At 50.0% G+C, this 14,450-nt stretch overlaps 1 protein-coding gene across 1 annotated transcript in view; it reads left to right on the top strand.

Moving 5' to 3' along the window:
- The window catches only part of LOC144139665 (extracellular serine/threonine protein CG31145), a 74,022-nt gene that overhangs the window by 35,321 nt on the left and 24,251 nt on the right, over positions 1-14,450 (top strand). The window contains exon 6 of the mRNA XM_077671955.1: positions 2,545-2,623. Coding sequence (XP_077528081.1) covers positions 2,545-2,623 — 79 coding nt within the window. The remainder of the gene's footprint in view (positions 1-2,544; positions 2,624-14,450) is intronic.

Raw genomic sequence — 14,450 nt, forward strand, 5'->3', positions numbered from 1 at the left:
CGAACATTCCGGATTTCGTCCACGGCATTCCCATTCTCGACGGGAATGCCAGGGGTGACCAGGGGCGGTATTGTCGTAACTGTCCCTTTTGAAAACGTCCCTTTTGCGCCCCTTCCTCGTGACGTACTTCCGGTTAAGCAGTGAGCGTTCGCAGTAGGTTTGCTGCGCATGCGTTACGTCATTTCCGGTTGTTTGCTTTTAGCCAATCAGGGCTTGCCAAAAGGGACACTTTTGAAAGGGACGCAAAAGGGACAAAACTCGAGAATACCGCCCCAGGAGAGAGATGTAAGAGCTTTAGTCTCTACAAGACGTTGGTCGCCGTAATTCACCCTTCCCCGCCCGCGTTAATTCTTGATGTCTTCGTAGATCCCGCGAAGAGATGCTCATACTTGTTGAAAAATCATCCTCGCTGAGACTGTATTCCTCTGGTCTGGCGGAAATCCCACGGGCAGTCGCAGTCAAAAGGGTCCGGCTGCAGGCTCCTCATAATTGGCTCGCCCCGAGGCCGACCTAATTAACTCGCACCCGACGAGAATTATGCCGGCGTCGGAAAAGCAAGCGCCCCTGGCGCGACGTCCCTTTATCATATGATGAGGCCTTTCGCATCCGCCTTCCGTTTTCCCGCTATCTTTCGGCATCATTCCGCCCTTAATTAGCCACCACCTCACAGCTGCCGTGGCAAAGATAGGATGAGCGTCGCGTAATCAGTGCAGGTAACCAGTATATAATTACCCGCTCGAGAAGTATGTGTGCCTTAACGAAGGTGAAGTCAAGACGATCCAGGAAAAGGTCAAACAGATGGTCCATCCGAATAAATCCTCTCACGGCGCTCTTATTTGGCTTCAGAAAGATGTTTTTGTCTTTTTTGCGTTCCGTAGTACGGAAGTGAAGGCCATAGCAGGGAGTGGCACAGCGTTTATTATACAGAACAAGTTACTGCCTTTTGTTGGACATTTTCAAGTTGCCGTAATGAGACATTCGGGGTGCTATCGGGTGTGATAGGGGAACCCATAGGCCCTCGTCATGTCACATTCCTCATCTGCATGGTAACGCGAGGACCCGTTTTTTTTTTTTTTTTTTTTTGGGGGGGGGGACGAAGCCCCGTAGGAGCTGGGGCTGTTGCGTCTCCTGTCGTCGTCGTCGTCGTAATCGCCATTCGTCTCACGTACCTAGTCACGGTACTAACGCCTCGCGCTAGAGATCTTCGTGCTTCAAAGACACGAGACTTTTACAGCCAAGCTGTATACCTTTACCTCCCAACGGTTTCATTTTCGTTCGAAAAAATGCCAAGGCGCGAAGAATACACTTATACACTGCATGCTTCGCCCCTCGCCAGGTTTCACGTTAGTGGAGATGGGCCGGGATTATTTTTTTACAGCGAAGCTCTGTGTAGCTATGGTTCTGTGCATGTTTGTTGTGCTTGTGAAAAAACTGAGGCCCCGAATTCGATGCAAAATCGTTTCATTCTATGCGAAAGCTGGTACGCCTTATCGCTTGGATATGCATTTTTATTGGATTAGTTATCAATAGGCGTCATTGTCAAGGTCAGTAGAATCTCGGGTAGATATAATAAAGGTTTATAAAAGGTTTGCCGCTGTGCGACCAGCGTCAGCCATGCGTCGGCCATGCGTTCCAAGCGCTTGCGTGTCTAGTTTCCTCCGGCTCCTCGGTGTGGCGGTCACCTTGTCAAAACGAGTTCCCGCTCCCCATTTTTGAATTTTGATTCTCTTTCTCAATGGGGAGGCCGCGTGTCGTCCTGGTTCCAGCTTTGCTGGTCATCCTCGTTCACAGAGTGGTCATGAATTTTAAGGGCGAAGCACCTTAGGACGTCGCTTTGTCCGGGGCACGTGTTTCCAAACCCTTCGCTGTTCAGAGCACGCACGTAGCATGTGTGATGTCACTGCGGGCACTATTCTTTTCAGCGCCTGCTAAAAGGAGCCCACCGTTCGGGCTCTATGGCCCGATGTAAAGCAGTGAGTACTCGCGCTGACGGCTTGGGTTCGAGCCCTGGCAGGTCTACCTCTCAGGTTTTTTTTCCTTTGCTTAACTTTTCTTCTAAATTTATTTTTTTTCTTGAACAAATCTACGTGCTAGTTTTGTTAATAATAGTGATTTGGTATGTCTTAGGTCGCTTTATGTTGGGGCACAGTCCGTGGCGGCGTTTAATTACCGTTCTGCATTGCGCGAAAAGACCTGCCACGTGGGTGCTCTGTGCAGCGAAGCGTTTGGAAATACGCGTCCGGTGCTTGGCGTCCGTGTACACAGTGTCGCGAGGAGCATTGGATTGGATTGGATTGGATTTGATTGAATTAAATTGAATTGTATCGGATTGGATTGGATTGGAATTGTATATACTGTACACACGTGCTTTCACTCATTTGCATGCGCGAGTGCGCAATGACACGGGTGATCTACGGTAAGAACGATCCCCAGTGCTTCGCCCACTCGTCATGATTCACTTCGTGGAGTTGCGTGAATTTTTTCCCCCGCTACGAGCGTGGGCGAGCGAGTAAATGCTTTAACGCTTGGCTTTTCTCTTCCCAGGGCTAAAGGATGGCGGGACGCAGCTGAAGCTCATCATCGACTACGAGAATGGCGGCCAAGCCCTTTTCAAGCCCATGAGGTGCGTTGGTCCGAAATGGTGTACTTTTAATCCTCGCGCTTTGTAGCTTTTTCTGATCTCCTTTTAATGACACAAAAAAAAAACCATAAGGGGAGTTCAAGTAACCTAAAAGGACAACGAAGACGAAATACTAGTCTAGTTTGTTCGAAAGACTGCCTTGTCCAAATAACAGGGGGGCAGTTTTGACGCGGACGTCGAACAAGAATATGGTTAGCGAAGAAAGCAGACTAAATAGTAATAATTCATGAGCCACTTTCTCGCCGGGCACTTATGACGTCACAGGGACTTATGTATGCGATTAGAGGCCGCCTGCCAATGTTGCCGCCAAGAATCGCGATTCTGGCATTGTAGTGGTGCCTCTAATTGAGTGTGATCGGACCATTTGAATGCTACAATGGAGGTAACATACTCATAACTATATTTTTAAGTGTGTATCCTATCACTTCGCTGCTGACGTTGCATACCGTGAAATTTTAAAGTTCTAAATATTTGTTTTTCTTCTTTTGGCGAGCAAAGTATCTTTCGGGGCTAAAATGGAGTTGAGTCGCTTACCACGGGCCAACTCCTTGTAATCAGACGTTGTTGTATTCGGTCTTAGTGGTCTCTCTAAGCCTCCGTTTAATTTCCTGTACGGTGTGGGCGCCAGGAAGTTCAATACAGTACACGTCAACTTAGAACGCATAAGCGATATTGAGGAAAGTTTGCAATAAAATAAAATGTTGCACATTGATTCGTCAAATCATAATCCTGCCAACTGACCATCGGTTCACCGCGGGTAACAACTCAATGAGTAAATAATAAAAAGCAGTAACGTCAGACGTCATTCCTAATGTCCTTCTCTTGAGGAGAGACATCATAACCCCTTCTTCACAAGGACGGACAGTGCCGTGTCATCCGTTCTACACCAGCGTGAGGTAGATTTAACTTCATTTCTGTCAGTATCTCTGACAGTCACAAAAGATTCACCACTCGCTTATCTCCGATCAGTGGTCGGCTGAAGGCAACTGGCCGTGAACTGTTTCCCCGAACGTCTTCGACTTCTGATAGCTGCTGTCTTCGTCGTGAGCAAATCCGCCCTAGCGCGTATGTCTGGATTGGGGAGGGTTTTTTATGAGAGAGAGAAAATACTCGTCGTTGAGTATTCTTGGATCAGGCTGGGGGAGTGGCTACCGCATAGCGGACAGCAGCGGCTTCAAGAAATGCCGGTCGCCACAGTCATTAAAGATCCGGGCGAAAGTCATACTTACAGCCTCACTGTGAAATGCTGAGGCCTGTGTTCAATTTCGGTCGATCGGTGTGACGATCGGTGTGACGACGCATCCGGTGTTAAGCCAGGAGACTAAGCTAACGTGATTTTCGAAACTGACGCTCGGTGAGAACCGCCCGCCCGTTTTAACAACGGAGCTATTGTCGATTGAGCCTTTTCGTCCGTCTGCTGTAGGTCGTGCGTCACGCAGGAGAAGGAACGGGTTCCCAGATACACCACCGATAGAGGGCGCAGCGGTTTCGCTGGTGATAGGGTGCCTTGATGTTCCTCCTCGCCCGGGAGAAGAGGAACATCGAGGCACCTTATCACCGGCGGCAGCCTCGCAGAAACCGGTTCCCAGATTCACCCATATATGGCGCAGTGGTATCGCAGGGAAAGGTTACTCCCCGTGCCGCTAGGGAAGGGAGCCTCCCGCTGCTGACGTTGAACTGCTTATTCCACTGCGCAAACCGCAGAGTTTGCGCGGCGTTGCTTTCTCGGGCGAGCGTCTGTTGACGTTCGCGCCGACACGAGAGAACTATAGCTCTGTGTTTCTTGCAGATTTCACGCAGGGCGGGACTGTTTCTTTTTTCTTTTTGATATGCAACTTTGCTGAAATGTTACCTGGCAGTGCCCCTTGAAACGCTGCTCATTGCAGCATCTATGCGCGCTTCTGTGGGGTCGTAGTTTTCGCAAAGTTCTCAAGTTTCGACCGTTGAAGAGAACCGGCTATTTATTTATTTTTATTTTAAACATACTGCAAGCCCATTGAAGGGCACAAGCAGGAGGGGCATCACAAGGAAAAAAAATTAGGCATCTAAATGCATCTATTTCATCTAAATGCTGTTTAATCCAGATGATTTGTCACCTCATGAAGAGGCGGCATGATTAGAATGCAACTATATTCGAGACATCGCTTTAGTTCCTCTTCGGGTTGTCAGCGTCAGTATCCTTACGACGCCCTAGTTTATTCTTTGCCACACAATCATCGTATTTCACCTCTTTATCGAGTTAATGGTCTTCGTACTGCAGTGGACACAAACACGGCGATGACGATGATGATTATAGCCATTCCAACGATGCGTTGAACCGCGTCTGGTCTGGTACCCACTCCCTCGCGCTTTCCATTTGGTATGCGCGAGGGAGTGGGTACCAGACCGGACGTGGTTAGTACCGGCGGTACCCGCGGTGTGTACCGTGGTTGTCAACCGCGCTAATAAACCGCGGTTGACAATCAGCCATCGTCTACACGCGTTTATATTTCGGCCGTGTCTAGTGTGCCGTTTTACGGTACTATAAGCAGTCCACTATCAACGCCCACTGTTGTTTTGTAAAGAAAAATGCCGCGTCTGGCACAGCATTGTTCTAGCTGACGTACAGCAAGGTAAATTAATTTTTTAGTAACACAAAAGAACCTAACGAACAAAAAGCAATCATTTAAAACACCAAAAACTCACCTAAGCCACGAAAACTACAGTTCAATTTAGAGACAAAAAAATTGGGCCCATCTCCCCGCGAGGGGGACTCGAGTAAATGCGTCGCATAGGGGGTGGGTGTATTGCGTTAACGTTTAGTGTTTGGGGAGTTGGTGGTAGTGAATGCGTTGTATCAGCAGCTTCTTGACGTAGTTTGAATGAGTCAAGAATATAAGGCGCGTTCGTAGCCTCCCATTCTGTGTCGGCTTTGTCGCGCAGTGGGTAGAGCACCATGTACATTGCGTTCCGCCCGCAGGGTCGAGGGATCGAAACCAGGCGCCGGATAGTATTTTTTTGTATAGTGTAGGGGGAGGGGTGCGGACAACGACGGTGCGGACTACGACGGACGCCAACGCGGGTGACATCGTGAGTTACTGAAATGCTCTGCATTTAAAAAATAAAAGCGGCAAGAGCCGGTCTCGAACCACCGTATCATGAAGCTATAGGACGGAACTGCTGCACCCCTCCGACAGACGCTTTAGGCTGCGCTAGCTTAGTCGTAAATATTCGAATGTCGTCGGACGTCAGACACTGCGTTATATTTTCCCTTCATCCGTCCTAGTGCTGTTCCATTACGTCGACGTTCTATCACAGCAAGTACACCGGCTCTAAGTGCTAACCTTCAGGACTGGAGCCGTTAATTCATGATAAAAGCCACGCGCAGCTGCGGTTTTGGGAGAGATGGTGGAAAGTTTCCGTGACTATTTCCTCGCGTTATCCATCGCTGGTCTCCCACGCGCGTAAGTTACTTTAAAATTCCCGCCTGCCAGCATTCGCGCGGGTTATTTGGAACCATCCGACTATTTACGCTTGCAAGCGCTGCTTCTGCTCACTGGCTCTAATGGTTCGGCTGCCCTTTTTTCGCTTAAACGACGCGTGACTGATGGATACTAAAACAGACGTTTGTTGCCCGATCGTTCAGGACTCCGACGTTTGTTTTTGTTTTCTTCCGTTCTTTCTTTCGGTTGATTTTATTCTCTGTCTGGCACGGTTCTGTGGCTACCGGAGTGCGATTCACGATAATGGAACGGTACAGGTTTTGCGGTGGCGTATGACCCGTGAGGGAATAAATTTTCCCCTTTTTCGCACCGCCGCCCGGGTGTTCGATAGGACGCGCTAAAAAAGAAAATACCATTCGAAGAGGCGCCAGGTTTTGTTTTAGTGCTGTTTTACTTTTGTGTGTGTGTGTGTGTGTGTGTGTGTGTGTGTGTGTGTGTGTGTGTGTGTGTGTGTGTGTGTGTGTGTGTGTGTGTGTGTGTGTGTGTGTGTGTGTGTGTGTGTGTGTGTGTGTGTGTGTGGAGTGTTCAGGTATAACATCACTCTGCCGCGTGTAGAACATCCGCTTCTGTACGATTTTGTGCCGCATTTTAGGCAGCACAACGCATTTGTTAGGAATGCGAGTTCTCGATCACGAGTACACGCTCACACACCACGACGCTGCACTTCCGAACGTGAGGTCGTGGGTTGGACTGCCTGAAAGCGGTGGACTTTTAATGTGTAATCACTTCAATGTGGCCTCAACGAGGAGACCGGCCGTCCGTCTGCAACGATTGATGTGTCACGTTTTCTCGGCATGCGAAAATGTGAATTGTTTTCATATAAGACCGCTTATATAGCCCTTGAAAGAAAAATGTTTTTTCAACAATGCACTTCTGTCCAACAGTGAAGCGAACTTTAAAGGGCCTCGATGTGGGGCACTTTGTAAGAATGTAGGGGGTCTTATTTAATAGAACGCTTTAGGGCCGTCGTACTTCGGTATCACAATCCTTATCGTGCCCCTAGAAAATTTTTTCCTCATAGTCGCCTTGTGCTTAATAGTGAAGGCGACTTTAAGGTTGTCGCAGTATAGCGCTGCATAGGATGCATGGTGCCTCGTGGATGTAATTATTACAAGAGGCCTTCTTACATTGCTGTCAAACAGCTTATATTACCGTGAAGAGATGTCTTCCCAGGAATTCACTCGGGCATAATAAAAAAGTCGACTTTAAACGGTCTCGTTGTACAGCACGGTTGCTTGCGCATTTATCCCAAAATTCCCACTTCGGAGTTTGTGCAATTTTTTTTCATGGAGGTTAAACACTCTCGCACGTCCGAGGCTTAGGCGCACGCCAGATGTGTCCGTGGAGCTCTAATGAGTCTCGTACACACTTCCGCGGGGTGCACCATTGCGCCAGTGTTGATTCGTCGCGTTACCCAACTTAGATTCGAACGAGTGGACACCTGCATTAGCGTAGAGGGGATCAGCAAAAAAAAAAAAAAGCGGTCTCACAGAGTCACGTGAGCGCTGATGAACAATGCTCATTGTTGAAGGCGATGCAAAGCAAGACATGGCCTTTCTTCCAGCAGGCGTTGTGGTCGCTCACTACACAAACGATCCTAAAGCCAACTCTTCCCAACCGATATGAATCACGTCTCAACAATGTGCGCAAGAATCTTTGCATCGGCTATGCGCATAGGCGCGGGGATGCTTTATCGTTATCGTTAAACAATAAAACATCAAACAATAAAATCGTATCGAATTAAAAGATTTTATTGTTTTGTTTTATACTTTGAAGCTGCATAAGAGAGGAAAATGTATAATTTTATGTGAGTTACGAAGGTCTCACCTCTGAGTCAAAGCTGACGTGCGGTATGGGACGAATGGACCTCTCTTAGCAGATTACTAGATTATATTTATGTTTTTCCATGGGCTAAGGCGCAGTGATTTTCCAGAGCAGGCATAAAAGCGGTTTAAAAAAGGGCCCATCTCCCCGTGAGGGGTACTCGAGTAAATGCGTCGCATAGGGGGTGGGTGTATTGCGTTAAAGTTTAGTGTTTGGGGAGTTGGTGGTAGTGAATGCGTTGTATCAGCAGCTTCTTGATGTAGTTTGAATGAGTCAAGGATATAAGGCGCGTTCGTAGCCTTTCATTCTGTGTCGGTTTTGTGGCGCAGTGGTAAGAGCACCATGTACCTCGCGTTCCGCCCACAGGTAGTGAATGCGTTGTATCAGCAGCTTCTTGACGTAGTTTGAATGAGTCAAGGATATAAGGCGCGTTCGTAGCCTTCCATTCTGTGTCGACTTTGTGGCGCAGTGGGTAGAGCACCATGTACCTTGCGTTCCGCCCGCAGGGTCGTGGGATCGAAACCAGGCGCCGGTAAGTATTATTTTTTTATATAGTGTAGGGGGAGGGCTGCGGACCTGTTGTTGAGAGTGAGGAGGGTAGCGTGATGCGGGAGAGGAGGAGTGGGGAGAGGGCGCACCTGTAACAGCTGTTGCGGACGCCGAGGCACGCCAACGCCGGGTGATATCGTGAGTTAAACAAATGCTCTGCATTTAAAAATACTCAATGTTCCTAGGTACATCATGACGCAATGTGCATAGACGACCGAAATCTTACCTGCAGTACTTGTCTTAACTTCTCAGCCCCACACACTGGCTCAGGAGTTCGCAAAGCGATATCAAAACAGCCTGTTAGAGCAGCGCCCTTTTTGTTTGAATGGCTTTGTGCGCGGTCGCGTGTCACATTGCCTGGCGTTCTGCTGCTTTCCCACTGGCTGCAAGTTCGTCAGGCTGTACTTAGAGCTTGGATAAACGAAGGAGGGCCAGATACCTTGCAAAGAGGGAGCTGCGCATAGGTCCGCTTGGGACGTGCGAAGGGAAGAAAAATTATTTCAGCGGAGAAAGCGAATCAATTCAGGTTGGAAGCCACGACAGTAGTAGTAGTAGTATATAGCCGACCTCCTGGTGAGTACTAAAACCACTTATATTGACAGCATGCGGAGCTGTTTGAGAATTTATAGTTCCGCCGTCGAGCGTTACCAGATAACTCATCCCATCCGAGCGCACGTGAGCGCGCGCCTCGTGAGGAACGCCCGGCGTCGGCCAGACTTGCGCCACGTGAGGAGCTTGCAAAAATACCAAGGCAAAATGCCTAGCGTGCTCCTCGTGGGGAGCGCCCACCGTCGGCCAGCTCGACCTTCGAGAACACTCTGCCCAGCGTTCGTGGTGTGATCTCTCGCGTGCTCTTCTCCTCTACAGTTCACGAGCGTTCGCGCCTGAAGTGGGGAGCACAGACGCCGAGTTCGCGAAGCCGGTTGCCGCGGGTTCTAGCGCGTGCTAACGCGGTCCGCTTTGGGGGGGATGTGAAAGGCTGCGGGCAAAACGATCGGGGCCTGCCAGTCATGGAGAACTTTGAGCGGCAAGTTCGTAGATAAGTGTGAAGTGCGACAGTCGGGTCTCCGGCGAAGGGAGAGGGGCCTTCAGCTCTGCTGTTCTTCCAGCCTTGCACCACTACGTGCAAGCTGCGCCATTTATTTTATTTTTTGCTTTTCAATCTGTTACTATTGCATAAGCCTGAAGGTACCACTATTGTCGTTGGACATGTGTGTGGCGCCCGCAGTTTGCTGCGACCGCTCCCTTTTCACACAACGATAAAGGCTGGATCGATCCTGCGAGAGTGCACACGAAGCTGCCTCAGATGCGGCTCCGCAACACCGAAGCAAACGCCACAGAATTCCAAGGCCCCCACTAGCTCCAAGGTGCTGTTTATTTCCCCAACAGAAGGAAGCAGTGGCGGCACTGTTACCTCCATCTTTGGTTAGAAAGAGAAGTGTCGCCTTCTCATCCCGGTGTCATCAAGGAGAGAGAGAGAGAGAGAGAGAGAGAGAGAGAACATTATAAGGGGCGGTGGCGGCTGCCCACAGGGCCGCAGCGACCTGGAGGCCTCGGGAGGTGACTAGCACCTGATCCGAAACCTCGGAGGTCCGCATGGCCTGCGCCCAGGCCTGGGGGGTGGGGAGGGGTGGGTAGGGATTCCTGGGGCACTGGCAGAGGGAATGAAAGTGCGTGTCCAGTGCTCCACAGTGCGGGCGGCGGGGTGAGGGAAACAGGTGTGGGGGGTGGGGGGGGGGGGGAAGTGCCGTAGGATCGTGCGGTGAGGGAAGGTGTGCGCTTGGATGATGCGCCACATGCGGGCCTCCTCTGATGATAGGGATCTGTGCGGGGGTGGGAGGGTTCCACGGTTCAGTCTTTGGTGCAGTGTAGTGTCGGTGTATGTGTAGAGGGGGGTGGGGATGCTGTGGTTAGGAGCAAAAGAAGCAGGAGTCCGGGTAACGAGTTCTCGAGCATTTTGAATGCACTGCCTCATTGCCTCCTAAGCCAGTGTGGGCTGGAGTCCACAGTAGCTCCACAGGATCCTGGGGAGGGTGTCGGAGGATGATACGGAGAGCTTCTGACGAGATACGTCCCTTAAGGTAGTTGGAGAGGGCATGCTGGGAGTCGGAAGGATGGTGATGGGTTGGGGCTGTTGAACTATGGCGTGAGCAATGGCAACTTCCTCTGCCACCGTAGGAGGGGGGGGGGGGGGGGGTGAGGACAGACATGGTTGTAGGGTGGGGAGGACCGTGCATATAAGTGGCGTAAGCCTGATTGTTCGGGTATTGAGCCGCGTCCACATACATGGTAGTGGGGGACGGTGGGTGGGAGATGGTGTGTGGCGCTTGGCACGTGCCATGCGGCGGTATGCATGGGGGAGAGGGTCCATGTTGCGAGGAAGGGGTTTGATGAGGAGTAGGCGTCGTATGTACTGGGTATAAGCAGTGGGGGGGAGGGGGTGTTTGAATTGGGTTGATATTGAAGGAGGCTAGGATGTGGTATCCAGTGGAGGAGCAGGAGAGACGGAAGATTTGGGAGGAGCGCTGCGCTTCGATGAGTTCCTGTGTAGTGTTGTGGAGTCCCATAGCTGTAAGGCATGTGGTAGAGGCATGGGGAGGTAAAAGCAACGCGTGGCGGTAGGCTTTGCATATAAGGCCGTTGAGTTGTGCGTGCTGGGTTTCTGTGAGAGGGGTGAAAGGAAGGTGGTTGGTTAATCGGCTGATTAGAAATCTTTGGAAAAGACGTATGCGGTCGGTCTCTCAAGGAGGGACTGGCAAGCTCAAATTCATCCTGGCGGCGCTTCGAAGAAGAGTGACCGTTCTTTTAGGGGTGAAGTCCCTTAGGGGCTGGGGCTGTTGGCGTCTTTTGTCGTCGTCATCGTCGTAATTATTGTCTCATGTAGTCATGGTACCAAAACACCGGGAAACTCTTTACGCCTCGCGCTAGAACGTAACGCGTACTAAAAAAACCGGGACACTCGTTATCCAACGCCTCGCACTAGAACGCTTCGTGCTTCAAAGACACGAGACTTTTACAGCAAAGCTGTATACCTCTACCCTCCAACGGTTTCATCTCCGTTGGCAAAAATGCCAAGGCGCCAAGAATGCACTTATATACTACACGCTTCGCCCCTCCCCAGGTTTCACGTTAGTAGAGATGGCCCGGGATTTTTTCATTCGTCCAGAGATTCTACATGGCGACAAATTAGAGAAGCCTGTTTCCTCGCTTTTTCCAGTTGCGCTCTGCGAATGCGCTACTCTCTCTCCTAGCGACCAATCCGCCATTCTTGGGGGGCAAAATGTAAACAAAACGGCGCCATATTGGATTAGCCAGTTGCGAACGGCGAGCCAGCTAAGTGCTGCTCCGTTTTCTGAGCCATGAAAGCGGCTGACAGGTACGCGCTACGGCTGCCATTGAAAAATTTCTCTGCTATACTCGGTTACAACTCAAGAATGGCACCACCTCATGTAGTGTATCACTCCGCCAAAGCGCCGGACCCGTGACGTCAGTGCGCGCGCGTTTTGAAAGGGGCTTGCTATGAATGCGTGATATCGTCTGCCTTGTCTCACGCAGTTTGTTTGTCGTCACTGGAGTCGTTTATAAGCATATTAAGTCCAAAAAATCACGGGAACGGCTCACGCCATGTTCAAAATATTCCCAGGAACGCCCTACTTGCGCCGCGCGGAGAAACACCCGGCTACGGTGATAAGGCACAGCGGCAACTTCGGGTGCCGTTCTTAAGTTGTCACCGAGTATACCAAAACCATGCATGGCTCCTGGGACGGCTTCCTCAACTGCGCAGGGCAGGCGGAAAAAAAAGGGGGCGTGTTCTTCTATATTCCCCCAAGTGTGGTTCGGGCGGCCTCCGCAAGAGGGCTACGTAAATGGAGAAAGGTCCATTGCCTACGCATACCTCGATCCTTCGGCTCCCGCTCTACGCGCCTATTTATATAGCCTGGAACAAAGGCTATAGAATGCTTTGTCCGCGTGGCCTCGTGTGGGAGAAATCTCACTGTTTCGTTCTGATCCTGTACTCCCCTTCTTTGTGCGGGTGGGAAAAAACAGCCCTCGAGCGGACACATGTACACTCCCGCGATTTAAAGCAGGCGGTGAGCGTGGGCCCGCTGCGCGCGGGAAACGGGCCGTCATGAAATTTATGCTGCCATCGGTTTCTGTGGGAACATTTACGACCGCAGGTGGCAGCCTGCTGAGGTTGCTGAACACGTGTTAAGTGCGATCGATGGTCGACGCATTCAGAGGCGCTGACTCCGAAGCAAACAAGGCCCTTCACACTAGTGTTTTCAAGCCCAAGAATTTTAAGTTTGAAACGGCGTTCATTCTTTGACTTCCTACTCCCCTATTCCTGGTATTTGCACTACCAGGTGCCTTTTCTTGGTGTTGCTTCAGCGTTCGCCTTTGTCTCATTTTCCACTCCGCCTTTCCTTCCGAACCTCTTTGTCCACTCCCACACAGCCACGCACGCACACACACACACACACGCGCGTGCGCGCGCGTGTGTGTGTGTGTGTATGGGCGTGTGATGTGTGGGCGTGCCTGCGTGCGTGGCTGTGCGAGTGTGTGTGCGTGTGTGCGTAGTGTAACGGTCAAACAGGATGTTCTGCCGAATGGCTAGCTGCTTCAAAAATTGATGCGAGCAGTTTCAGTACTTTGTTCCTATTGACGCCCACGTCGAGGCAAGGAATATGACTTCACTAGCAGGCATACCGCGTAATTTCGGAGTAACTGTATTTTATACCTTTTATACCTTTGAGTCAAACCACTTGTGACGTATCAATATATCTTTCGAAAGAAGGGACAAATGGGTCGCTGCCCGCGTTAACCCCAAGTAATAATAACAAAAACCAAGCCCCTTTCTTAAAATTAAAAGAAAAACTGGTTGATTCCTCTTTCATAGGAATCGGTAAAACACGGAAGTGAAATGTGCAGCGAAATCTGCAGCTGAGCATGATTTGCGGGTCGGCAGCTGTCTTGTGGGTGTGCTTGGCGAGCGACGTCCTGCGGCCGGGTCGCTTCGGCAAAGGTGTACTGGCGTCATTTCCGCGACGGATATGACGTCAGTAAAATCTTGGTGTATCCCGACATAAAACACTTTCCTGTTAAAATATAAAACCCGAAAACGAACAACCCCAACTATAACGTACTCTTTTAATACTCAAGGTTGCTTCCCCGCAAGGAGAGCGTGTGTGCAGGGGTGCACCCTTTACAGGCCGATTGCTTCTTTGTACTGGCGTCACTTCCGTGACGGATATGACGTAAGTGATATCTTCGTGAATCCCGGAATAAAAAAAAAACTTTCGGGTTAAAATGCTTAAAGCGCGAAGCCTGCTCCCATGCAACATCAGTTGAAGTCAGTGTCCAAAATCCAAAGTGCCCCGACCGTGTAGGAATGACGTAATCCGATAAACGTCGGCTTCGTAACGCAAGGGACGCGGGCTCGATGATGATGATGATGATGATGTCCTCAAAGATTTTGGCACGCACCCACAAGGGGGATTGGCCAGGGCTAAATCGGTTGTTGAATACGTGGGGACCTCAAAATACTAAATTATTTACGGAAAGAGGCCGTAAAAGGAAGCTTAGTTATGAATAAAACCCGAATTACCCATTAATTAGCACCCTTCACAAATTCAAACGACCTGAAGCAGAAATAAAATTTTGAATCCTTTTTTGCGGAAACCCCAAATTTGATGCGCCAGTAGATAATATAAGTGTAATCGAAAAAGTTCCGACGGCGGGAAGCGTTTTTTTTCTTTTTCGAAGGCAGCTTCGCGTTTCATCATTGTGATCATCATCATCATCATCTTGTGCGCTCTCATTGTGCAAAGTTTGCCTTCCTGCAATGCGTTTTGGTGATAGGAAAGCTTCGCTTTAATAAAATTTCTGTCCTAAGTTTGGCTATAATTAAGCGCATCCGCGCTCGCGCTGCCTTTTTTAGTCGTTTCCTCCCATTT

Source organism: Haemaphysalis longicornis, unplaced genomic scaffold (genome assembly GCF_048455015.1).
Source record: "Haemaphysalis longicornis isolate Haplotype H1 unplaced genomic scaffold, Haemaphysalis longicornis Haplotype H1 scaffold_5, whole genome shotgun sequence".
Lineage (NCBI taxonomy): Eukaryota > Metazoa > Arthropoda > Arachnida > Ixodida > Ixodidae > Haemaphysalis > Haemaphysalis longicornis.